The sequence below is a fragment of the Erithacus rubecula genome (assembly GCF_903797595.1).
Source record: "Erithacus rubecula genome assembly, chromosome: 17".
Lineage (NCBI taxonomy): Eukaryota > Metazoa > Chordata > Aves > Passeriformes > Muscicapidae > Erithacus > Erithacus rubecula.
This window is the reverse complement of record NC_136669.1, coordinates 6,163,231-6,188,367: the sequence shown is the minus strand read 5'-3', so window position 1 is coordinate 6,188,367 and position 25,137 is coordinate 6,163,231. Positions and strand designations below refer to the sequence as shown.

The window sequence follows — 25,137 nt, the reverse complement described above, 5'->3', positions numbered from 1 at the left end:
AAATCATCTAATCCCCATCCAGTGTGTGATCTGTCAATGAGCAGGTTTAAATCAGAGGTGAATTTGTTGCTAATTACATTAGATTAACCTAAGAAAATGGAAACCAAATCAAAGCAACAAAGCCAAGCTTTACTTCACTGACTTTCCCTCTCCAGTTGCAGCTCCAGTCTGACCCTTTGCTGTGTGACTTGCTGGGCACTTGGTTTCAATCAACTCTGCCTGCACCTGCCAGTCTGGGGAGAGACTATTCCTGTTAAAATAAACACCTGGGAGGCACCAGGGAAATGCCAGAGCAGCTTGGGCAGAGCTCTCAGGTAACTGCTGTCCTGGGCATTAAGATACAGCTCTTGCTGCCCCATTTGGGTGGGAAAGAAGAAACTGAAATGGATTTTTTCCAGCTCAGAAGACTGAACCAACTACAGCTCCCAGCAAGGCTGCCATGACATAAACCTTCTTCTGGGTTTTATTTTTTTATTTAATTTGTGTAAATAAAATTATTGATTGTTCTGTTTCATTACATATTGTCCCTGAAGTAAAAAAAGTGCATTGTCATCCTTCCTTTTAGGAAGATTTGGGATTATTTTCTCATCTTTTCCCTGAAATATTGATCCCTTACTAATGACGAACTGGCACTGAAGCTTTAAATTAATTACAGTGTTTTCCCTATTAGAAGAGAGGAGCAGAAAAAAGTTACCATAAAATTTGATGATAAAACCATCTTTCAAAGAACTGCTGCAAGAAGCAGGGAAAGACATCTGGGATTAATGACCTTGGAAACATTTAAGTATCTCTGCCTGCCTCTGAAAATGTCCCTTCTGCTCACAAAGGTGGAGGAACTCCCTGTGTCCTTCCTTCCTCAGGGCAAGAGTCCTGGCACATTTGGACTTTGGGCTTTTGGGATCCCTGGAGCCAGGTTTGTGCCCAGCTCTGGCAATTCTCCAGAATTATCAGTGCCAGCACCCGAGCCAGGGGATTTAAAGCTGCACAACCTGCAGCACATTCAGGCCCCATTCCTGCACAGAGCTCATGGAAAAATCAGAGAAATCGGGTTTTTCCCCTTCAGGGATTGGAAAGAGGCTCTGCAGAAATCTTTTCTCCTACAGGAATTTACTGTTCCTCACAGTCACACCTGCACAGAGTCCTGTCCTGTGCCAAGGTCACTCTCGGGCACAGGGTGGGATTTTGGGGGTGTCCTGTGCAGGACCAGGAGCTCGTCACCCCTGTGGGTCCCTTCCAACCGAGCTATTCCTGTGATTGTTTCTGATCTTCGGTTTTCATGTGGAGATATCAAAGAGGACGGAATTTAGGTCGGTGTAATCAGCAATGAGCACAGTGACCACTGCAGCTGGGAATTCGGGATGTGCAGGGAGGGGGCAGAGATGGAGCAGGATCTGCTCCGTGGGGCCCAGCAATGGCACAAGAGGAATGGACACCAAGTGATGCCCAGGAAGTTCCAGCTGGACATGAGGAGAATTTCCCCGAGCAGTGCCCGAGCTCGGAGCAGAGAGCAGAGGATGTGGAGCCTCCCTCACTGGGGATGTTCCAGAGCTGCCTGAATGCAATCCCGTGCCGTGCTCTGGGATAGCCCTGCTGGGCAGGGAGGCTGAGCCCCTGCTGCACAGTCCCTTCCAGCCTGCCCTCTTTGGGAATTTGGGATTCTGGGACTGAGGGCAATGCCCACCCGGCGGGAACCCCGATAGGGCGGAACCTTGTTTGACAGCGCCGCTCCGCGGCCGGACTGCACAGGCGAGCGGCCAGGTGAGGGCAGCTGCTCTCCGGCCGCGACTTCCGGTTGGCGTCACGGTGGAGCAGGTCCGGGCGGAAGTGGCCCGAGCCCACTTCCGGCGGTGGCCATGGTGACGGCGGCGGCCAGGTGGGGACCGGGAGCGACCGGAGGGGACAGGAAACCCCCGGGAGGGCCCGGGGGCTGCGGGAGCGGCCCTGAGCGGGGCGCGGGGCTGGGAAACGCGGGAGAGGTCGGGGGAACGCGGCGCTGGGGCGCGCAGGGTCACCCAGCGCTCTGCGGGACAGAGTTCACCGCCGGTACTGCCACGAAATACCTAATTATAGATAAACGGGGACACAGCCGGCGCTCCTGCTCTCACCGAGCTTTAGGTGGTTCTTGACCTGGTAAATGTCTGCCAAATGCTTTCTTTGGAACAACAAATGTTTCAGTTTTCTAATCAGGCCACCTTTGTTTCTGTCCCAAACTCCCATAGAGGAATTCCGCGTGGGAAGGTGGAATTACAGTTTGTAACTGAGTAAAAGTGACAGGACGATTAATGAGCTGATGATTTAATAGAGTCCTAGGCTGGTTGAAAGGATCTTAAGTCCCATCTCACTGTACCCTGCCATGGACAGCAACACCTTCAGCCAGACCAGGTGGAAGACCAAATAATTTCTCAAGTCCAGGCTGGTTTTTGGGTGCTGGAAACATATTTTTTACCTTTTTGCTGCACCGTGGGTTGAGGTTGTTGTTTTTCATAACAATTTTGGGAGAACTGGATGCACTGAATGATAAACAGAGGGTTTCCTTAGGTGATGGTTCAGGTAATGCCTGGGTGGCAACTTTTGAGAATTCCAGTTGGGTTGTTCTTTTCCTTCTGCTCTTTCCTGTTTGGAATGAGGAGCTCTGTCCAGTTGCTGCATTCCCCCTTAGGAGTTTTTACTGGTTTCAGAAGTTTGAGTTCTTCTCAGTCTGGGGGTTAAATTCCCCCCCTCCATTGGAAAGGTCAGAGCCTGTATTCCCAGGGTTTGTTTTTAGAGGCAGCCCTTGGCTGAGCTGGCATTGGACACTTGCTTGGCTCTCTGCCATTTCCAAATTTAAGCTGGGGCTGTCCTGCTGCAGCACCGAGGGAGCTGCAGCTCAGAGTCACTGCAGTGAGCCCCTTTCTCAGGTAGGACATTGTGCTTTCTCCACACTAAAGCCCTCACTCAAGCCTAGAGGGGCTGTGCTTTTTTTCCTTAGGAAAACCTGATGATTTTCCCTTTCCTTTTATCTCCCCAAGTGTTGGATTTGGGAATGCAGCCTCCCACTTGCTGCCACTTGTCACGTAAAGGACAATGTGATTCTGGGAGCCTGAAGCTGCAGAATTAATGTTGTTTGGGGAAATTTTCAGGGGTTTGGTTCTTCAGGACCTGGTCTCATCTTTGCTGCCTTTAGTGCACCCTTGACTTTATTAATTAATATCCTTGTTCCTTCAGAAACCATTGTCCTGGCTTTTATAGGAGTATGTCCAGCTTTGTTTTAAGGGGAAAGTTCTGGATTTATTTTTAATTGGATAAATGTGATTTTTTTTATTCTATGGGAAATTTTCCAAAAGTTTCCTTACACCTGTATTTGCTCACATTATCAGTGTTCTTATTTCTGCTTTCTAATAACCTGCATGTTGGGATGGAGAATTGGGAATTACAGGACTTGGTTTGCACCAGTTAATGACCAGTGGCTTCTCCCATTCTGAAACTCTGGTGTTGTAAACATTACCTGTTAATAACAGGGATTTTTTTTCAGCATGAATACCCAAATTCTTGAACAAAGGTGGTAGTGGGGTCTCAGACCTTTGAGCAGGAGGCCTGAGATAGTCAGTTCATCTCAAATCAGGTGTGGAACCCACGTTCTCCACCCTCACCCCTGTTTTTAATGTGACACAGCATTATCTGCTCTGGGGTGTCTTTGGCTGCTTCAGTGTTACCAAAAGTTGTGTTTGTGGTAGAAGCAAGTCACAAAATCAAAGCAAAACTTGTTGCTGTAGGTCTGAAGTGTACAGAAGTTCTTCTGTCCCAAATAATTTATTCAGCTGGGTTGTCCTCTCTCTCAAGTCTGACTGAACTGAGATTTTCTTTGATTTGGGAGATTTTTTTAAGAGATTTGAGCACCTTAGAAGGCACTGCATCTGCATGCCCCAATATGAAGGGATTTACATCTCTGATTGGCAATCCTTCTCTCTCTCACTCCTCTCTTCCCCATCCCATATTTCCCCTCCCCAGAGCTGTTACCTGTTGGTTCAGACTCCAGCCTGGAAGCTGCCAGAGCAGGTTGTTGTTCCTGCCTGGGTTCTTGGTTTGCTGCAGCCCTCAGGCAGAGATGGACAATCTGCCCAGTTCCTGTGTATAACATGGAGAAAAAGGAAAGAGAAACAATAAAAGACTTGGAAATATTTTTCAGATCTTAGTGTGCTTTAGTTAGGAGAGGTGTCAGGAAAGCTCCTTCTTCCCAGCTACCTTTTCACCTGCATTTCACTGAAACCAGAGCAGGGCCAGATTTTTCCATAAAGGCAGTGCTACTGCACCTGTCAGCTCCCACTTTGGAAATAATCAAAGGGTCTAAACGTGGGATGAAGATTTTTTTTTCCTGTAAGCCCAATGTCAGCACAGCACCTGCTGTCCCTGCCCACACCTCGTGTTGTGAATCTCAAGAGACCTTTGAGAGACCAAAAAAGGGGAATCATAAAGGAGGCAGCTGCTTTCAAGGACCAGCTGAGCATGAACCAGTTTTTCATCCAGCCTGAAAATCCAGTGGCCTTGTGTCAAAACATTTCTATCCCAGGAATTATTTAGGGAAGATCCATTCTCTTATGTCAAATGAACTGTACCAGTCCCTTGCTGCAAACCAGTACAAAATGCACCCTGTGTGCACTCCCTCAGCACAGGGGTGCAGGAATAAGATGCTTTGCAGTGTCCTGAGCTGAATCCTCCTTTTGGATTTCTGCTTTCCCACTCTGGGCACACTCCCTGTGCCTGGGGGAGCTGCTGTTCTGATGTCTCCCTGCATTATCCACAGTGGATCTCACCAGGAAGGACTTCAGACAGACACGAGTCAGTTTGGGAATGGGAAGCTCCAAAGGACTCCAGGTGGAATCGTGTTCTAATGTAATGACTTTGTTTTTAGACCTTGCCAAGTTTATTTAGAGCTATATTTATGTGCTATTTTATTGTGTTCCAGCTGTACCCCCAGAAATAATTATTTTATTCAGTTCACTACTATTTCAGCATGCTGTTCACTGAGCAGCTATTTGAGGAATTCTCTCCAAGCCCCTGATGGATATCTGGAAGAGCCTGACATTTTCCACATTAGCTCTGTTCCATGGCATGCAGAGCCTCTGACATCCCCTCAGTTCCACACAAGTTCAGTCCTACTCAGTGACACTGAATTCTTCCTTAGCATTGTAATTACCTCTTGTTTTCTGCTTCTTGTGCTGTCCTTTTGTTTGAAGGAGCACAAGTTGTGTGCCCAGAATTTCCCAGGATCTTCCTAGTCAAGGCCTGTCTTGCAGTTCAGACTGTAAATTCAAAATCTGCCTGCATGAGAAAGAAAGGAAGGGAAAATATCCTGATGTTTGGTTTTGACTTCATGTGTGACCCAGAAGATTTCAGGAAGGGGTTGTAATTAACTTTACTCTTACACCAAGCTTTGGTAAAAGCTCAGGGATATACAGAAGGAAAATTGGTGGCCTTTTCACTGAAGTCCCACTTGCTCTTTGGTCCTATAGTAAGCTGTCACATAAACTACTCCCTTGAAGGAATGGCTTAGCAAGGAGATTAGGGCTATGATTTGGTATCAGAATCCAATTCCAGGATGAGATTTCAGTGTGTTAAGCAAATAACTGGCTCAGAGAGAAAACCTGGAGCCTCCAAAAGACAGACTGGCTTATATCCATCTGGGATAATACACAGTAACTGATCTCTGGCTTGTAGACACTCTGGTACTGGCTATTCTAGAGAAATCTGAACAGTTTTATACAATCAGAAGAATGTGGAGAAATACCCCAGTCCTGAGGAGCTTCCACACAAGAGGGTAAAATTAGGGCAAAACACAGGATCCCTGAACCCAAGTTTGTTCCGTGACAGCTGCCAGGATGCAATGCCAAGTGTCCTGCTGGGATGTTCACATTACTGTTTAAATGCTTAAAACTGGCTACTGATGTGAACTTTCCAAAGCCTAAACGAAGGGATGAGAAAATCTGCTGCAGATACAGAGGTATCTTGGTGCTTTATTGGTGATCCAAGGCAGGGTTAAAAAAACCAATTTCAAACTATTTTCTTTATAGTGAAGTGATGCCTTTCCTTTGACCCTGTGGCTCTAGGAAGACAGTGCAGAAAGGGAAGCTCATGGATTTCACAAGCACCGTCATCGTGCCGCTGCTTTTGGGCAGCCTGGGCATCTTCGCGCTGTTCCGGCTGCTGCAGTGGATGCGGATGCGAGCCTACCTGCAGGAAGCAGTGGTGGTGATCACAGGGGCCACCTCTGGCCTGGGGAAAGGTATGGACACAAAGCAGGGCACCAAGGGCATGACAGGCAGGGGGCTGTGGCAGGAGCAGCTCCTGGAATAAAGCAGGAATGAGATGAAGGTGATGGGGTTTTGAGGGACGCGGCTCCCACCTGAGCTACAGCCACAGCCAGTGCAGATTTGCAAGCAAGAAACTCAATATTTGGTGCAGAAAATTTTAATCATCCTGTATAAATTGGAGCTCATCAAAGCAAGGAATTAGATGCTGTTCTTGTGCTGTCATGGGTCTTTTCCCTAAATCCTGAAAAAGCCAGGAAGCCAAATTGTTCCTTTAAAACTTCCAGAAGTGATGTTCTACATTCATGTACTTCCAGCTGCTCTGCCAGACTTTCCACTCCTTCTCCTTGTCCCTCACCCACAAGTTAAGGTACCTTTGCTCTCATGGTACAAATCCATCCACTCTAAAGTCAGTCTCTTGGCATTATTAACACCAGGGAGCATGTTTTTCCAGCTGAAATTTATGTTTTGTTTCAGTAGCTACATTCTCTAATTCTGCTTTCTATAATTGCTTTAAAAGCTGCTTGAAGAGAAGACAAGGTGCTCTCTGCTATCAAGGCCTTTCATTAGGATGAGTACATTTATAGAACAAATAGAGCTTTAATTGATGCTGCCTTTGCATGTGAGTTTGTCCCTAAGGACTGGGGTGTTCAAGAACTGGCCAAAGAAGATGAACTGGTTCTCTCTGCCTGCCTCAACCAAAGAGTGGGAGTGGCAAAGGATCTTGTACTTCTCATCAACAAGAGAGGAAATTAGTATTCCAGGAGAGACCTTCAGCTGGAGCTCTGTCTGTGCTGAGGGGTGCAGAGACTTCCACTTCTGTATAGTAAAGTTTCCTCCCTTATTGACTCTTGCAAGATCTTTTACAACTCCCCTTACTCCTAGTTATTAATACACCAGACCACCTCTAATTACTGTGTGTTCATTGACATCCACTGTCATCCCTTGTGCAAACAAGCATTTGTCCCTCTGGCTCCCAGAGGGGACAGGAACATGCAATTAGGAGGACAATAGCCTGGCATCCCTTCTCCAGGCTTCTCTCAATGAAGAGAATCACCTTTCTGAAATCATTAAATCCCAGGCTCCCAGAACCTCTGGAGGTGTTCATTAAAATTGAAACTTCTAAGACCTGTGTTAGATGACACACACAAGGTAACTGTGGCCCCTCTTGAGAAGGGCATAAAGCCAGAAATGAAGAGGCATGGGCAAATTTGACCAGCTAAGAGGGAGGATGTGTAAGCAGCACAGTAAGTGTCTAACCAGCACAGTATCTGTGAGCACAGCAGCTGCCTCACCACTATCATGTGTCTGTCACAGTCCCAGGAGAGTGGGATGGGGCTGTGACCTCGCTGTAAATCAGCCTGGTCACCCCACAGCAGCAATAAAGCCACCTCAGACCCTGCCAGCAAAAACAGCAGGATTAGCTATCACCAGGTCTGATGTGGATTTCTCCTTTGTCTGGTATTCACATGCCTGCTTTTCTCTCTTCCTTGCTTCCTCCACAGAGTGTGCCAAAGCTTTCCATGCAGCTGGCTCCAAGCTGGTGCTCTGTGGCAGAGACAGTGAGAAGCTCAAGGAGCTGGTGCAGGAGCTTTGTGCTGTGAAGAATCACCGTAAGAATGTGAGTGTGAGGCAAGGACAGAACTGTGGGCTCACGTGACCTGGATTTCTGCTTGGGTTCTTACAGAAGTTACAGAATTGCCTGTGGGTTGTTCTCTTGAGCAATAGGAAAAATGCAACTCTGTGGTTAGGGATAGATGCAGATACACTGGCATGTCATTCTTTGTGAAAACCCCACTAACAGAAGCCCTATTGGCTAGAAATGGAAGTGAAAACACATGAGGGCAGAGTGCCCATAGCCCTTACATCTTCACCTTGTACACTGAATCTGGAAAAGTGACTTTGCTTCTGTTGGCTTTTATTTTTTATGTCTATGCCTGCTGACAGTGGCTAAGAAAGGTACTGCTGGCTTCTGCAGAAAATACGTGGGTTACATTTTGTCTTTTTCAGATGCATTTCCTTTAATAAGATAGCAGGAAATTTTAGTGCTTGAAGAAGATCTCCCTTGTCCCTTTCCTAGGCTCAGGGATAAGGAACAGGCTAGAGGAGCAGAGAAAGATGAGCACAAGCTGCTTCTGTCATGAATTCCTGCCACATGGAACTGCTGCACTGCAGGTGCACAGGGTCTGGATGTTCCTGCTCCTGTGCTTCCAGAGCTGGCACACCCAGCACTGAACTGTATTTTGCTAACTTTAGTTTATTCACAGACACACGAGCCTCACCCTGTGGTGTTTGACCTCTCAGACACCAAAACTGTGGTAAATGCTGCTGAGGAGATCCTGAAGGCCTTGGGGCACGTGGACATCCTGATCAACAACGCTGGCATCAGCTTCCGAGGCACAATCGTGGACACAGGGCTGGATGTGGATAAGAAAGTGATGGAAACAAATTACTTTGGACCTATAGCCCTCACCAAAGGTACCTGAGATCCACAGGATCTGCTGATGCTTGTGCAGAGCAGCACAACTGAGCAGAGCTTCACTTGTGTTTGTCATTGTACAGCACAGGGTGAAGGGAGGTTTGGGGTTATGGGTTGATACCCCACTGGAGATGATCCCTGGTTCCATCTCCTCACTCTAGCCTGGCAGGTTGGGAACAGGTCCAGTTATCCTGTCTGCACTGACAGAACACTGGAGAACATGGTGGGGGTTCCAGTGGAGCTGCAGCTTTCCTGGGAAGCTTTGGTTACACAGAAAGCTCAGCCTGGAGGGTGTCAGCTGCAGGAAATGGGAAGATGTTCTGGGGGCAGGAAAAGCAAGTCCTGCTGCTCACCCTGTGGGAGATCAGAGCCACCCAGAGCCCTTGTGCAGCCTCTGGCACAGGGAATCTCCTCATAGGTGAACATCCCAGCCAGACACAGCTGCAGTCAGAGCCATCCATCCCAAGCACTGTCCCAACCCCTGCACTGAACAGGGATCTTGTAATTCCCTTCAGCATCTCTGAGAGCTCTGAAAGCTTTGATTCTTGACAGCAGCAATGGCAGGACTGTTGTCTGAATGGGTCTTTTCTGTCCTTTGCTAGCACTTCTCCCCTCCATGATCAAGAGGAGACAAGGCCACATTGTGGCCATCAGCAGTGTGCAAGGCAAAATAAGCATTCCTTTCAGATCTGCATGTAAGTACCTCCACAGAAGATGGGAAAGACATATTTGGGGCACCAAGCTGAATAAATACTTGGCTCCTGCTTCCACATTTAGCTCTCCATGGAATTGGCTGCAAGCAGGGAAGGCAGAGCTGTGCATCACCCTCAATGGGGTCACAAACTACTGACAGCACTCTTAAATACAAAATTTTAGCCCTTTCCTAAAGTTTTTAAGGGATGGAGAAAGAGAATATATTTTGAAAACAGCTTGATAGTCTTATCTTAACTCTTGAGAGTCACTGTAATTTCATAATTTTATGCTATTTTATCCTTGTCATTTGTCTGCATTATCTCCTCTAAGAAAGCAGGATTTTTTTGTTTTATTAAATTATGAAGTGCCATAGTACAAACAATGCCAGAACAAAAGCCTAAACAATCTTGATCCAGCAAACTCTTTGTGCTAAATCAGTTATGACAAGAAATATTGGTGGGATTATTGAAAAAAAAAAAAAAAAAGCCTTTTAGAAGATGGGTGAACTAAGAGAAGAACATTTGACACACCAGCATATATAAATCAATGCAAGTAAACATCAGAAGTAGAGTGCTGATAGCATATGGTGGGTCAGGAATGATGCTGAGTGGGGGAGAGCCTGGAATGTCTGAGCCATGGGGTTTTGCAGGTGATGTGGGTCCAACTGCTCCAGGAAGTGTGTTCATGTGGATCTGGCAGCAGGAGCTCAGCCCTTGCCTGGGTCCTCTCAGGGTGTGCAGCCTGTGCTGAGCTGGCTCTGGTGCTGCTGCTGTGCTGGTGGCAGTCACAGGCAGTGACCAAAAGGAGTCACTCAGCCATTTCATGGGGAAAATCCTGCCCTAGGCCACGCTTCCCTGCTCTGCCTGCCTGGGTGCTCTGGTGTTGCCATATGTGCAGCCAAGCCCTGAACCTGCTCTGCAGGTCCCCAGTGCTCAGCACGTGCTGGGCAGCCAGCTCTGCCTTCCAAAGGCTTTGGGTGTCCTTTATCAGGAGTGGGAGGCAGCTTGGGCTCACTCTGGAGTGCTTTGGCAGGGCTGTGATATTAAGCTCAGGAACCCAGCCAGTTTTCAACTTGAGTTTACGTTCTGTCTTCCTAAATTGCCTCTGACTCCCACTACCTGTTGCTGCCATTCACTAAACAAAAACAAACATAGAGGCTGGAGAACAGCTCTTGGGTTCTTGCTGAGAAGTGGCTGCATTGCAGTGAAAAATCTATTCAGAAACTGAAAATTCCTTCAGGCCTGCTCCTTCTCCTTGGTGCACAGTCCTTTTCCTGTTTTCCAGATGCTGCCTCCAAGCATGCTACCCAGGCCTTCTTTGACTGTCTGCGAGCAGAGGTGGAGCAGTATGACATTGAAGTGACAGTTGTGAGCCCTGGATACATCCAGACAAACCTGTCCCTCAACGCTGTCACAGCGGATGGATCTCGCTATGGAGGTGAGGCACCACTCACTGCCCTGTTTCTAAAGCATCTCCATGTTATTATAAGGTGTGTTTGCAACACATGGCCTCTGGTGGGGACACAGGTTAGCCCTGAAGGATCAAAAACCAACTTTGGATGCAGGGTAGGAACAACAAGTCCCAAAATTTAGCCTTCCCATACAGCAACTATTGCCTTCTGGGCCAACCATGAGGAACACCTGTCTGTGCTCTCATGCACAGCTGGAGTAAAAACCAAGGCAAGCAGCCATGTGCAGTTAGAGCACTCCTAGTAGGGAACCTCAGTGAGGCTTTACTGCTGCTGCTGCTGACTCAGCTTTCCCTTGGCAGTTATGGACAAGACCACGGCCGAGGGACAGACGGCGGCCGAGGTGGCTCAGGTGGTTCTCAATGCAGTGGGACAGAAGAAGAAGGAAGTGCTTGTGGCTGGCCTGACCCCCTGCCTGGCTGTCTACCTGAGGAATCTCTGCCCCAGGCTCTTCTTCACCTTAATGGCATCTAGAGCAAAAAAGGAGAGAAAAGTAAAGGGCTCTTAGAGCTCAGCTGCCCTGAGCAGGGAGAGGCTGAGCCCCTGCAATCGACTGGGACATCACTGGAGGTGCTCCTGCAGGAAAATCCTTTCTCAAAATGCTGTTTTCCATTGCATGGAGACTGGGAAGTGGTTTCCCCCACAGTGCTGGAGGACAGCACCTAAACCTCAGCTGGAGAAGGAAGGGTACTTGGACAATGGGGGAGAGCTGAGGCTGCAGGGGAGGGGTCAGGGAAACACTGCAGCCAGGGAGCCCCTGGCTGGGAGACTCCTCCCCTCACTCCAGGCATGCTCAGCTTTACTGGCCTGCTGCAAATAAAACCCACCTGCTCTGCCTTCACACCAGCAGACCTTGGCTGTCCCCACCCCTGTGAAATACAGTCCTCAGCTGGGAGCTCTCGTGATCAGTGTCTCATTGCCATTCCTTCAGTCTGATCCAGGACATGCTGCTTGCAGTGGGAAACCTCACAGCCTCTTCCTGTTAACGTGCCAAGTCAGCTGATAAATTAAATCAATCCAGTGCCATTTTTAAAGAAGTAACTGATGCACAATTTGGGTGTATTTGGCCATCATTTTACCTGTCTGAATCATACCCTGCTGATGTACTGGACAGTTAATTGTGTAGTGACAGCACTCTGTGAATTCCAGCCCAAGGAATGCAGGGAAACACTGAACAGGTAGAAGAGCACAGCAAGGCAGCTGCTGCCAGGACACACTGCACAGGTGACAGCAGCACACCTGGGCCACCTGCAGCACAGAGCAGGTGTGATCCTGGGCATGCCAGGCACTGTCTGATACTGGAGAAGAATCCATGTTTGTAGGGTGCAGAGTGTAGCAGACAGACCCTTTGTTCTCATCTGCCTTAAAGCAATCACAGATGATAATTAGGATCACATCCAGTGGAGAATGATACCAGCCTATTCAGATATCACTTCAGGGAGCCTGACAGCCTGAAGGAGTGCCATGTTCTATTCCTCACCCCTTCTGCTCATGTGAGGGATACCAGCACCACTAGGAAAAAGGAACTGCTGCAGAGATAGGACAGAAATAATCTTAAAATTGAAATAAACTCTACTAATAGGAATCAAGGTCCCCAAACCCCTCCTGCCACCTCCATGCACTTGCCAGCATTTTCCATATGTCCTGCCTTGTCCTGCCTGGGAGTGCACCTGATGACAAATAAATTACACTGCTATGAAATTAATCCCTTTGTCTACTCCAGCTCCTCACAGCATGTAACATAAGAAGAAGGGAAAGCAGGAGGCTTTTGTTTTTTCTTCCATTCCCTGCAAGGTGCTATTGTACAGTAGTAGCTGCAGAACAACGTGCTTGATCCCAGCCCTTTTTTTGGGATCTGTTGGCTTACACAGTGTGAATCCACACAGAGGATTAGCTACACAAACTCTGAAACAAGTGTGCAGGTTCAAAAGGACCTTCTCCTTCCAAAAGCCTTTTCTTAAACCAGTACAGATTTATAAATGATCTCTGAGAACCAGGATGTGTTTAATGATGCCAATGCTGCTTCCTGTCAGGACATCCATCCTCTGCCACCCTTGCTGTGGCAAGGAAAGCAAGGCATTACCTTCTCTGCCTCTCCACAAGGGGAGTGTTGGTTAGTGTTGTTAGTTGTGCTTTTCCTTGTGTGTTTCCTGTGCTCACATCCTCAGTTTCTTGGTGAAATGTTGCTCCTGCCAGGCTTGTTCAGCTGCTCCATGTTCTGGTGTTTCAGGTCGTGACTACCCAGGAAGGACCAAGGGGCTGCTTTGCATTTCTGTGTTCCCATCCAGGGCACTGAGAGTGAAACACATCAGGCCTGAGGGAAAAATTATGTGTGGGAAGTTGCTGTAGTTACTGTGGGAACTACAGCTCCAAGGCAGAGGTTGCTGAGAGTGCACTCATTCCCTTTGGAAGTAAATTCCCTGTGATGAGGGGAATGCTCACACTCCAGAGCACGTCCACAATGGGCAGCAAAGTGTGGGGGCTTCTGAAGGGAGGTTTGTCCCAGCCACTGTTGATTCCACTGAGCTGCTGGCACTGGGGACAGCAGATACAGCACCACTGCACATGGATGAGAATTTCTGGAAGTTGTTTTTCTATTTCACTATGCACTAAAATACCCCTCAAGACCCCTATTTCTTGCACAGTTACAGCCCTGACAGACTAACAGCCAGAATGTTAAAAAGCATTTTAGCTACATTGTCACAGAGATTCCTTGGAAAAGAAGCCTCTCTGCCCCTCCACCTCAGAATGGAGTAACAGCTGTGTTTTTCAATCAGATCTACCCATTGTGACAGCTGACTTTTCATCTTTTCTCCTGCAATAAGAGACCCCAGGAAACTTGCTAATTTTTAACTCAAATCTCTGATGCCAGCCATGCATTTAAGGAACCTGCCATAGTGATCATTCCAGACCAGGGGAAGCTTAACATAAAAAAGTACCAGGAGCCCAGAAGTTTGGTGCAGGAAAGGAATTAGAGTAAAAAAAGACCAGGAATGCCTTTGGTGTGGCCAGCACAATGGTATTTCAGGGTTTTCTGTAGCAATAAGCTGTATTAGCTGTGGCAGATGTGCCACTGGCTTCAAATCCATCCAGCAGGGACTCTGGAAACATGTCAGGGTGGAAGGGCAGCCTGCCCAGACCACTGAAAGATGAAGTAGTTGCATTTCTCTGCTCTGCCAAGGCAACTGTACATTGTTGCTATAAATAGACACTCTGGATCCCAGCTTCTTTTAACCTTGGAGGGTAAGAGCTCAGCCACTGTACAAAGGGCTGCTGCCACTCAGAAATGTCTCACTGCCACTGGAGCTCCTCCAGCCCACTCAGTGCAGCTGCCTGTGCTGGTGTAAGAGCTGGGAACACCCAGCAAACCCAGCTTACCCAGCACACACACAATGGGCTGCATGCCCTGCTTACAGAAAACTGCCCCAGCAGAGAAGCACAAGTCAGAACTGTGGTCAGAACAGCCCATGGACGTGAGGACAGGGGGAGTCCTTGGTACCTGCTGTGGCAATTTGGAGAGATAAAGACACAGAGGCAGAATTTGGGGTCTGACCCCTTGCAAGGTCGGTGTTTCAGCTGTGAAGGTCAGGCTGCAGCTCCCACTGGGGCAGGGAGCACACAGTGAACAGGCAGCTCTCACTGCAGGCCTTTGCTCTCCTATTCCAAATGTAACACCTGGAGCTGTGCCAAGCTGGCCCTGCCAATGCCAGCCACACCTATTCTCCATGTGGTAGGAGGAGATTACAGACAGCAAGCCCCTATCTTTCAAAAATAACTGGCAGATCTCACAGAAGAGTAAACACTTCCCATTCTAAGAACAAGATTTTGAGTTTAGAGCTAAAAAAATGAATTAACGCACAGACTGAATTCTAAAATTTCAGGTAACACAGTTACAAGATGCAGTCACGTGGATGCCTTGCAGCAGGAGCAGGCAGCTCCTGTGTTCCAGACAAATGCAGTGGAGTTGTGTGGTCAGGGCACAGCACAAAGGTAGCACAGAGAGGTTCCCACCCTGGCAGCCCCCAGCTCTGCATGTGGCTCCAGGAATTTCAGAGGAGATGTATCCACCTTAGGAAGAACTGAGCAGAATGTGTTTGTACCTGGACACTTAAAGTGATATCACTATGATAACAGTGACAAGAGAGCTTGAGCATTTCAAATTCTCATCCTTTAATGGTCAATGATAACTTCTGGCTGGTTCTGTGTAATACAATTAAACAATATACTTAAATGTTTCCCAAAAAAAAAAAAAAAAAAGAAAAAAAAGGAAAAAAAAGAAAAAAGCAGCTCTCACACCCCTTCTTTCTATTGCTTTCTTTCACTGACATTCTGCTGCTGGATTGGACTCCCCTGGCCTAACATACGGATCTCAAGTCACCACACATCCACATCTCAAGTGTAACGAAGAACTGAAAAACCTTGGTGCACCAGTGATGTGTTATTTGAAAAATAACAGCTCTATGAAACCAAATCCTTCCCAGTCTCCACCACTTCTCAAAGAGGAAAAACAAAAACGTTACTGTGGGAGTCTTAATACACTTGTCTTTGTGGGTTTCTCTCTTCCCTGCTGAAGTCATACAGCATAGAGTTCATAGATCTTCTTTACACAGTACACCAGGGCAGCGAGTGCTATCGTGTTGTGCAGTCTCTTTCTGTGCAGGTCGTCCTTCCTCACCAGCACCACGGGAGTGGACGAGGTGAGCGTATGCAGGGGCAGGCGCGAGAGTTTATAGGCGTCGTACTCCACCTGGTACTTGCAGCAGGGATCGAACTGCCAAGAGATCCCGTAGAGGGTGCAGCAGGCCACGCTCAGCACTCCGGCGGGCAGGGAGATGTAGTGAGAATAATCGACTGGCAGTGCCAGGGGGGTGAAGAGGCAGGTGGTGCCCGCCAGCACGGCCGTTTTGTGCAGGCAGTTCCCCACCGTGATCCAGCGCGCCGTCTCGTCCCCGATGCGCGTGGGCTCGATCACGATGTACTTGTACTGCGCCTCCAGCGCCTGCTCCAGCTCGTACTCAAACTGGTCCTGAGCGTTCTCCCCGTTGTAGATCTCGTGCACAATGTAACAGTCCGTGGAGGACAAGGTCACCCTGGTAAGGGGAAATGAAGAATTAAAACTACAGGGCTGAAGGACAGGCTGTTCACCCACTCGGCTGGGAGAGCAGGACACGAGAGCCCCAAGTGAGAGCAGCCCCTCAAGGTCACTGCCTCTGTTTCACAACCAGCAGCTTCTCAACTCAAGCTCCATTTCACATCAGCTCATTACTCCTGCTGTACAATAATTCATTCCAAAAGAAGGCAACATATTTTTCTTACCTTTTCCTAACTTGGAGCATCTAGAACAATTTGAGAAATAGGGGTCTTGTAACAGTCCTGCAACGGTTTCTCACACCAGTACCCAAGCAGTTTATTTGGACAGAGCAGAAGTGTCACACCTTAGTGACCACCACACATCACTGAACAAACCACACAGACTTCAGGAGCTTTCACAGAAGCTCATTGATCAGCTGCTCTGGGAGGTTTGGAGAGAGGAAGCATCTCCACATGAGTGAGTACATTTGCTCTCTGATGCAGCTTGCTATTTACTCCTCCATATTAACACAGCTTAGTAACTCCATGGTAAATCCAACAAGGATGGCCAAGGAACACTGCTGGAAGGGAAGGTAAAGAATGGAGCAGAGCATTTGTGGCAGAATGCTTCACTCCCTCTCCTGAAGTGGGATGCAGCAAAGCATGACACAAGTTTTTAACCCAGGCAGGCTTAAGCAGTGAAGAAAGAGCTGCTCACTTCACCTGGGAGCACATTTCCGACTCAGGGGAGTCAGGATGGAATTGAACCAGCAGATTTCAGCTTCCTAATGGCACATTTTCCACCTTCCCTCGACCCTCTTCACCACATCACCTTAAATCTGCAGCTACATTCATGTACAGACTGCTAAGAAATAGGATTATAATATTCACCTGCACTGAGAAAGGGTAAAAATCTATCCATCAGAACCAGGCAAAATCCTCCCTTCTAAGCAGAAATGAATATTTCTGACATATTTGTGCTTAACCAGAGCAAAACTGAGCACGTGGCCTAGCAAAGATAAAAATATCTAGCAGATTCCTTTAGCAGAAGGAGAACAAATCACACATCTGACCTAATCACAGCAGACAAAACTGCCTCATCCCAACAGCATTCAGACCCCCGTGATATCAGGAGGAACACACTGCTGATGTGGAGAACAGAATGAACACTTTTTGCTCCATTAGTACAGTGGTACTTATGTGCATGCACTGGAAAATAAGGGAGAAAAATACACATTCACAAGCTGCTGTTGCCAAACATTATCCTTAATGTGCAGCTCCACTCAGGCTGCAAAGGGGATTGAGCAGTGGCCAGCTGTAATCAAGAATATTGTTAAATTACAAGCTGTTGCAGACATGGCTGGGTTTGTAACAGCAGCAAACATCAACCAGCAGGACCTGAGAGGCACCACCCTCTCCCAAAGCAGAGTCATAAGCAGTTTCATTAAAAGTCCAGCTGGAATTTATATAACCTACAAGGAAAACTCAACTGACAATGTAGTTATTGAGTTCCTTGCAGTGCATTTCCCCCTTGGCCTGTTCATGGGTAGAAAGAAAAATAAAAATCCACTTTAATTCCATGTATGCTGGGGGCTTCTTTAGGGCAATGAGCTTGTCAGACATTGTTGAGGAAATTATCTTTAACCCTTTCAGCACAGGATGTTCTGATGTTCTGCAGTGAACTGAGCAGTATTTAGAGAAAAAAAAAAGAAAAAAGTAAAGACAGGACCTATATAAGGAGTTTCTAACAAGAAGCCAGTTGAGCAGGTCTTACACTGACACCAAGGACACAGCTGGTCATAATTTCTGCCAAGGATTCTTTTCTCTGATAACAGCTGCTCCAAGTGCAGCTTCTTCCAAATCAAAAATTCCAGTTTCATTGCAAAAGACATATAGAGGCTTAAGGTAACTGCAAAACCACCACCCATGACTTTGTGAAACCACTTGCTAGGGCATAATGACTTCATGGAAAAGCTATTGCTGAAAGGCATTTTCAAGCTGGAAGCCAACCCAGTGCAAACACAACCCTCCAGACAAAATTAATATTTCCAACAAGGAGCACTTTCAGTGTTTTGTAATACCTGGGAATATGCAGATGGATCTGCAAAACAGAGAAGCAGAATCCAAATTCAACTAAGAACTTCCCAGAGGCTTAGGAACAGCACAGTTGTCATTCCAGATCTCCCTGTCATCACTGGGAAAATATGGATGAAGTGAGCCCATTCCTTCCCTGCCTGTGCAAGAGCCATGGGAACTGAGCTTCTAACTCCAGGAATTCAGGATCTACATTCCATGGGGTTTCTCCAGGCTCAGCACCAGGACAGGTGGCACTAACCCATCAGCCTCATTTCTCCTCACTCAGCTCTTGCCTGTTCTTCCCTCTGAACAGCCCTGTTTTAGCAGAGCCACCACAAGCAGCCACCTGTCAGCAGGAATCCAACACACTGGCCAGAGGCAGCACTGTCCATCTCTTCTGGAATTCTCTGGCTTGCCAGGCTCTGGAGCTTTATAACAATTAAGTAGAGAAAAAGCACAGTATCCAATGCCAAAACAAGCAGAATTTAAAGTATGTTCTGCTGGGAAAAATAAAAAGTCACTGGGAACTGAAGAGCAAAAAGGCTTCATCCCTGAAAAAGTCTCCAACTGTGCTGTTTCTCCAAATGAATCCTCTAAAATAAGAATAAATCAGTATCATAGTGCTGAAGCTGCCAATCCAAAAATGACAAATGTAAAAGATATCTGCTAGAATAGGACATGTGAAGAGTCAGCAAGGCAGGCTGCAAGTCTCTGTTTCTGCTCAGGGAAGTGGGGTTATCATGCATTATTTCCACACAAGAAGTGGCTGCTCATGGAACATGGGGAGTTGAAAACTGGATTTCAGATGATACAGAGACACTGATGTATGGGCTTGAGGAGGTTTCAGCTGAGGACTTCACAGAAGCAACTCTCCTGATGCAGCATTTCCACTGAACACAGCAGCTGCACATGAACAAATCCACTCAAAGCAACTGGATTTGCTCAAACACTGGAGGCCATGGAGTTTGCCTTTTGGAGCTTGTCACCCACCCCTGGCCATGACAAACACAACTGCAGAGCTGTGCAAGCAACTCTGAGCTGGCATCCACCACTTAGCAAGCGTGGGGATTTTATATAAACTCCATTTGACTTAAAAGAATAGTAAATAACCAGAGAGCACCTATGCCAGGAGACATAAAATGCTGCCAGATGTTCAGAAGCCTGACAGGCTCTTTACTAGACAGATCAGAGCCTAAAAGCAGTTGTTAATATTATTAATTCAAATTATTTTCCAGGACCTGCCTCCCCAAATAAGAGCACAATTAAAACATTGCACAGCTATTCTGTAGGAATAGTTCTAGGTCTTATATCCAAATATTTGCTGTATTACAGCTTCAGGCATTCCATATTTGAGAACTTTTAGTGTCTCATTCTTGGTGCTGAATGAATGCCTGGATGAGGGAATGTGACAGAACTCTCAGCTGCTCAGCACAGCAAGATATAAATCTCTTAAAACTCAATGATGTCAAATTTTAGTATTGCCAAAGTTATAAATAAGGAACCCATTGTTAACAGAGCTGCAGCAGCAGGAGGGGCAGAAGTGTTAGCTATAGAGCAAGCTTCAAATTACATTTGGATTGTCTTCCTAACATGGGAATATGGGAGAGCACCAGGAGAGGGTGAACAATTGCAGCTCCAGCAGTTCATCAAATCCTGAAATGGTCTGGGTTGCACGGGACCTCAAAGCCCATCAGGTTCCACCCCCCTGCCATGGGCAGGGACACCTTCCACTAGCCCAGGTTGTTCCAAGCCCCATCCAGCCTGGCCTTGGACACTTCCAGGGATCCAGGGACAGCCACAACTTCTCTGGGATTCTGTGCCAGGGCCTCACCACCCTTAGAAGGAACAATCTCTTCTGAAGTTCCAGTCCTCAGAGCAGTTCCATTTCTCTGCCTCTACCTTGGAAGCAGGCTCCTGAAAACAGAAGCCTGCCTGGTAAATGAAAATTGCAATTAGATAATCTTTATGGATGAAGAAATAAGAAACACTCCAAAGAGGAGGCACAATGTCACTCCATGTAAAAAGACCTTCAGTTTTGCCAGGTGTCCAAGTGGCAAAAGCAGAAACAAAGGAACTGAGCCTGAGAACAAGGCAGAGGAAAACATCCTTCAGCATCCTCCTACCACTGCCCACCTCCACTGCAGGGGGAAGGACTGAACCTCCCAAGTTTGTTGTCTTCAGCCTAATGGCACCTGCCAGACAGACTTTTGGTGAGGGTTTCAAGTTATCCTACTATCTCAGTTCTGCAAATGCTCAAAAATCACACTTGGAAACAAGCTGCAGAAAGCTCAAGTACAGTTCTGGGCAAAAATAAAAGTTCTTTTGAGCCCCTCCCATAAAGCATAGGTCAAGTTTTGTTAAGGTTTTCTTTCCCAGGCAAGAGTTTTGCTCAGAGCACCAAGCAATCAGATTAACTGAAAATGAAGACCAGTTTGATAAGTAGTTAAAAAAATTAGAAAGGAGAAGCTTGCAGCAGTGTGATAACACCTGGTCACAAGCAGCACACACAGTCCAGCTCAGCAGTGCAAGATCTCAGAAAAAGGACATTATAGATGGCAAGAGCATGTCTGGAGCACTGTCAGCATCTCAGCCAAGCTGGGGGAAGTCAATACAAGGCATGAAAAATTCAAACACTAAACTTCCCTCCCTCCAACATAAATCCTTCCAGAAATTTAATTTCAAGATTAAGGAATGAGCTGTGTCCTGGCTTTAATTCTCAGTGGAAATATACCACCTCCCAGTCACACTCCCCAGTGTGTTTCTACTCAGGATATGGTGCACAGAAAGCACAAACACATCCCACCCTAAACACCTGGAGAATTGTTTCTCTGCTGAAGGTCCTCACAATCTACCAGGCTCAAGCCCTCAGTCAGGGTTGTCAGGCCTGGGGCTTTAAGAAAGGCACTCAAGCAGAAGAAGAACAGGAAATGCAGGGCAATAAAGCAAGACTTGAATTCAAAAGATGCACCTTTTATTCAAATAGGAAAAAAGACAGGAGAGCACTGGGAAGCTCTTCAAGCAGCCTTAGGGAAGAACAACATTCCCTGTACACTAAGGAAAACATCACTGAACCATTACAACAAATCCAGCCCCCAGACAACAAGGAGGTGTCAATTTTAAGTCAACTAATGATTAGCCAGGCTGATGGAAATAGGTCAATCATTGCTGCAAGCAGAGTACCAGAAATCTGAGCAGTGCAGGTAGCAAAAGGAGAGCTCTGTGAGGGCACAGAGGAGCCAGTGCAGGCAGTGGTGATGACATGAAAGCTGTTCTTTCCACAGTTTGTCAGATCATCTCCCAGGGGAACAAACAACATGCTGTCCACTGCTCTGGTGGCACCGGGCTGCCTTTTATACAAAACACCCAGTACAATCCAGTGTCTGTTCTGTATGAAAATGTTGTTTTGGTCTACAGATTAACAATTCCCTTTAGACAGGCTCCATTAAAGAGTCTATCCAGAATGAAGAAAAACAAATATTTAGTTGGTTTCCTTCAGTGTTTTCAGTTATTTTGTGTAACATCATTATTTTGCCACCAGAGCCAGCTGGAGTTCACAGTCAACATCCTCTGAAATTAATGTCCTTACATTCAGTCCTAGCAAGGAAAGCACTTTTTAACCAAGTATAGCTTTCTCTGTATCAATAAAGTAACTTGTGAAGGGACTCAGTCTCCACAGATATGCTGGTCTTTTTTTTTTTTTTTATAATTTTAAATGAAAGCTGCTCTAGTCTCACAGCAGACAGGATTTTATTCACCATCTCTGACACACAGATGCCTTTTAGGGTGGCTGGCTGACAACTACAAACACTCCTTGAAGCAGCTCAGTTACCAGGAAAACTGGATCAGCACATTCAGTTCAAAGGAACGTGTCTTTGGACAAGAATCCTGCCCAGAGTAAGAAAAGTGTATTCACCCTATAAAAAGCACATGTCATCATGTGATGACATCAGGTCTGTCAGCGCTGCCTCTGCACGACCGGTGCTGCAGCAGCCCAGCAAGATGGGCAGGTGTGGTTTGGGATCAGCCACTGATGGAGAGGCAGAGGCCCAGGCATCCACATCTCCTGCTCTGCAACTGCCAGGAAGAAGCAGCACCTCACTGACATCACTCAACACCTTTTGGAATTATCCTCCTGTCATGTTTGTACAGGGTGACACCTAAAGAACCACCAGCTTTTGATGGAGATTGTGAAACACTGCTCAGGGGAGGATCTGCTGTTCTGTTCTCTTCCATACCCTTCTCACTGGCAAAGGAAAAAAAAAATACACAAAGCAGGTTCATGGAGTGACTGTGTTTAGGAATATTTTGTATCATAAGATCAAGAGCAAGCACAGCTTTGAAAAAAGATCACCTCAAACAACAATTAGATTATTGTACAAGTCACAGATGAAGTTACACAGTAACAACTCACTTTTAAGTCTGCGTCAATTTTCACCCTGCAAGAATAATTGAAGTTATTAAGTGTTCTTTTCCATATTCTGTTTCTTTCCTTCTGCTGGGAGGACACGTCTGCCACATGAAAGATCCACATAAAAACTCCACACCTCCTGTGCTGAGGTGCCAGCCCTGGGTGCAGACAGTTTTACCACTGTGGTATTCTTAGTTGTTTATTTAAACCACGCTGATACAGGAATTCCATTGGCCCTTCCAGTTCAATTACTTTTGAATTCCCTGAACACAGGCAGCATTCCTGCAATTCACATTAGCGCCAGAATTTTCAGGGCTACTTGTGGCTCTCCTTGGCTGTGTAGATTCAACAGCATCAAAGCAAACGCTGTTGGATCACAGCAAGGGAACAAAGTGAAGCAAAGCCACGAGACAAATTAAGGGGGATATCAGAGTTTCTAATTAAGAGGGCTATCAGAGTTTCGAGGCGAGGCGGCAGGACAAAGGAAAACTCCGAAAACACTGCAGCAGCTTTCAGCAGCTGCCGGTTACATCAGTCAGCCCTGGGGCAGAACAGAAAAATGCCAACGTCAGGAAATGCGGGATAAACCCAGACATTTTCAGCAGGTGGAGAGCTGTGCACAGAGATTTTAAAGTAGCTCGACCAGACACTGTCTTAAGCTGTGCCAGGGGAGGTTCAGGTCGGACATTTGGAAGGATTTCTTCACAGAAAGGGTGATTAAATACTGGCATGGGCAGCCCTGGGAGGTGCTGGAGTCACCGTCCCTGGAGGTGTTTAAGGAAAGACTGGGTGGAACTCAGTGCTCTGGTCTGGGTGACGGGGTGGGGATCGCTCACAGGCTGGACTCGATGATCTCAGAGGTCTTTCGAACCCAATTGATTCTGTCAGATTTCCCTCTATGCATTTTTCCCATTTTAAAGTTGGGATTGCCAAACTTGCACCGCTGCTCCGTGGGCATTTCCAGCCTGTGCTGGCCGCTCCTCCGCCGCGGCAGAGGCCGGAGCGCGGTACCGAGCTCCCTGCCCGCCGCGGCCCCGGCAGAAGGAGGTCACCCTGGAGGACTCGCCGCTCCCTCCCCGCCTTTAAAAATAGCCGTGGACGGAAGGAGCCTCCCGGGGCCGGCCCTCCTCTACCCGGCCCCCAGCGCCGCATCCCGCCGCGGGCAGCGCAGCCCCGGCCACGCCGCGGGCCGCGCTGACCTTCCCCGGGCGCGGCCCCGCCGAGCGCCCCCGGCCCCTCCGCGCCTTAGCGCGGCCGCGTCCCGCGCCCGCCCCGCCCGGCCACGCTCCCCTCGCGGCGCCCCCGCTCTTGCCGCGGGGTCGCGGGGCCGCCGCGGGTGGTGCAGCCCGCAGTCCCCGCCGCTCCTGGCCCCAGCCCGGCCGCCCCTCACCTGTCCCGGCCGCCGCCGCTGTTGGTGCCGCCGGGGCCCGCGCGCCTCCTTCCCCACGCCGCCATCTTGGAGACACTCGCCTCGCAAATGTCTCCGCCGGCGGCCCGCGGGCGCGCCGCGATGCCCGACGGAAGATGTAGTGCGCGGGGGCGGCGGCGGCGGCTGCTCGGGGTGGGGCTGAGCGCGCGAAAGGACTACAAGTCCCACAGTACCCCGCAAGGCTGCGCGGCCGCGGGGGGCTCTGGGGCGTGTAGTCCCCTGGACGGGGGCGGTGGGGGCAGGTGGGCACCGCGGTGAGAGCCCGGTGAGAGCCGCCGCCACAGCCCGGCGCCGGAGCAGCCCCGCAGGGCTCGGCTCGGCTCGGCCCCGCCGCCAGGATCTTCCAGCCGGTGGGAGGAGCGCGGCGGCGAGTCCCGGCCTGCCCCGCGGCCCCGCCATGAAGAGATGCGGCTGCATCAGGGTGGGAACCGCTGGGCAGCTTCAGCATCGCCTCCTGTTCCTGATAAAAAAAAAAAAAACCTAGGAGGCTCCTTCCCTCAGGGGGGAGCACCTCCCTGGGAGGCAAGGCTGGGCGGTTTTGTGGTGAATTTCGCCCCCTTAAACAATTTCGAAAGAGGGGCGGTGAATGGGGAGGCTCCCCTGTTGAATCTCTGAGGAGGAATAAATCACAGAATCACGTAGGAATCACGTATCAAGCAAATATAAAGCTTATATTGACGCTCCTATAGAAATGCAATGTACGTTTGCTAGTGCCAGAGCCATCAGAAGGTTTTGTGGGCGAACTGTGCTGGGGTGCTTGGATGGTTTTCTCCAGGGTGCTTGAGCCTCTGCAGGGCTCCCTCCTGCTCCCGGCCGGATCCTCCCAGACGAGGAGCCTTTTTCTCAGGAATTTTAAGTTTTCCTTTATCAAACACCAGCTCCCTGCAACCCCCTCCTTTCTTGGAACCCTCCTCCAGCCTGACAGCACATATCAGGAGAAAGAGCTGGCTCTGCACCTCCCGTTCGCAGACAAACCCTCTTTTTGACAACATTATTCCCAAGTGATGTAATGTGACTGAAGAGAACAAACCCCTGGCTGCCTCCACCTTCCCAGGCATCCCGAGGCTGCTCTTCCAGCCTACGGGGCCCTCCCACACCACTGCTCTCCCAGCTGGATTTTGGGGGGCAGCTGTTTCGGGGGAGGTAAAGGCTGCATTCACAGGAACAAGGAGGTGTTTGGGAAGCCTGCCCAGCCCGGCAGAACGTGCAGCAGTGCTGGGACAGGCCAGA

The 25,137-nt window shown here is 48.3% G+C and overlaps 2 protein-coding genes across 3 annotated transcripts; one reads left to right on the top strand and one right to left on the bottom strand.

The window, feature by feature from the left end:
- Nucleotides 1-1,803: 1,803 nt before the first annotated feature.
- Nucleotides 1,804-11,976, top strand: DHRS7B (dehydrogenase/reductase 7B). Of its 2 annotated transcripts, none has more exons than XM_079320480.1 (7): nt 1,804-1,873; nt 6,084-6,259; nt 7,790-7,905; nt 8,552-8,762; nt 9,366-9,458; nt 10,741-10,893; nt 11,227-11,976. In XM_079320480.1, the coding sequence occupies exons 1-7, from the start codon at nt 1,854-1,856 to the stop codon at nt 11,430-11,432; spliced, it is 975 nt and encodes a 324-aa protein (XP_079176606.1). In that variant the 5' UTR covers nt 1,804-1,853; the 3' UTR covers nt 11,433-11,976. The 2 variants fall into 2 exon arrangements, with proteins under 2 accessions (XP_079176606.1, XP_079176607.1); XM_079320481.1 differs by lacking the exon at nt 1,804-1,873 and adding an exon at nt 2,591-2,897.
- A 3,094-nt stretch (nt 11,977-15,070) lies between these two features.
- On the bottom strand, nt 15,071-24,194 carry TMEM11 (transmembrane protein 11). Its single transcript, XM_079320492.1, has 2 exons — nt 23,869-24,194; nt 15,071-16,014 (listed from the first exon to the last, which is right to left on the bottom strand). The coding sequence occupies exons 1-2, from the start codon at nt 23,931-23,933 to the stop codon at nt 15,498-15,500; spliced, it is 582 nt and encodes a 193-aa protein (XP_079176618.1). The 5' UTR covers nt 23,934-24,194; the 3' UTR covers nt 15,071-15,497.
- Nucleotides 24,195-25,137: the final 943 nt, after the last annotated feature.

Bases quoted from the DNA above. Each gene is read 5' to 3' on its own strand.
- DHRS7B (XM_079320480.1), top strand. From the start codon at position 1,854: ATGGTGACGGCGGCGGCCAG. The intron at 1,874-6,083 runs GTGGGGACCGGG...CTGTGGCTCTAG, and splicing joins ATGGTGACGGCGGCGGCCAG to GAAGACAGTGCAGAAAGGGA. The intron at 7,906-8,551 runs GTGAGTGTGAGG...GTTTATTCACAG, and splicing joins TGAAGAATCACCGTAAGAAT to ACACACGAGCCTCACCCTGT.
- TMEM11 (XM_079320492.1), bottom strand. From the start codon at position 23,933: ATGGCGGCGTGGGGAAGGAGGCGCGCGGGCCCCGGCGGCACCAACAGC. The intron at 16,015-23,868 runs GTGAGGGGCGGC...TCCCCTTACCAG, and splicing joins AGCGGCGGCGGCCGGGACAG to GGTGACCTTGTCCTCCACGG.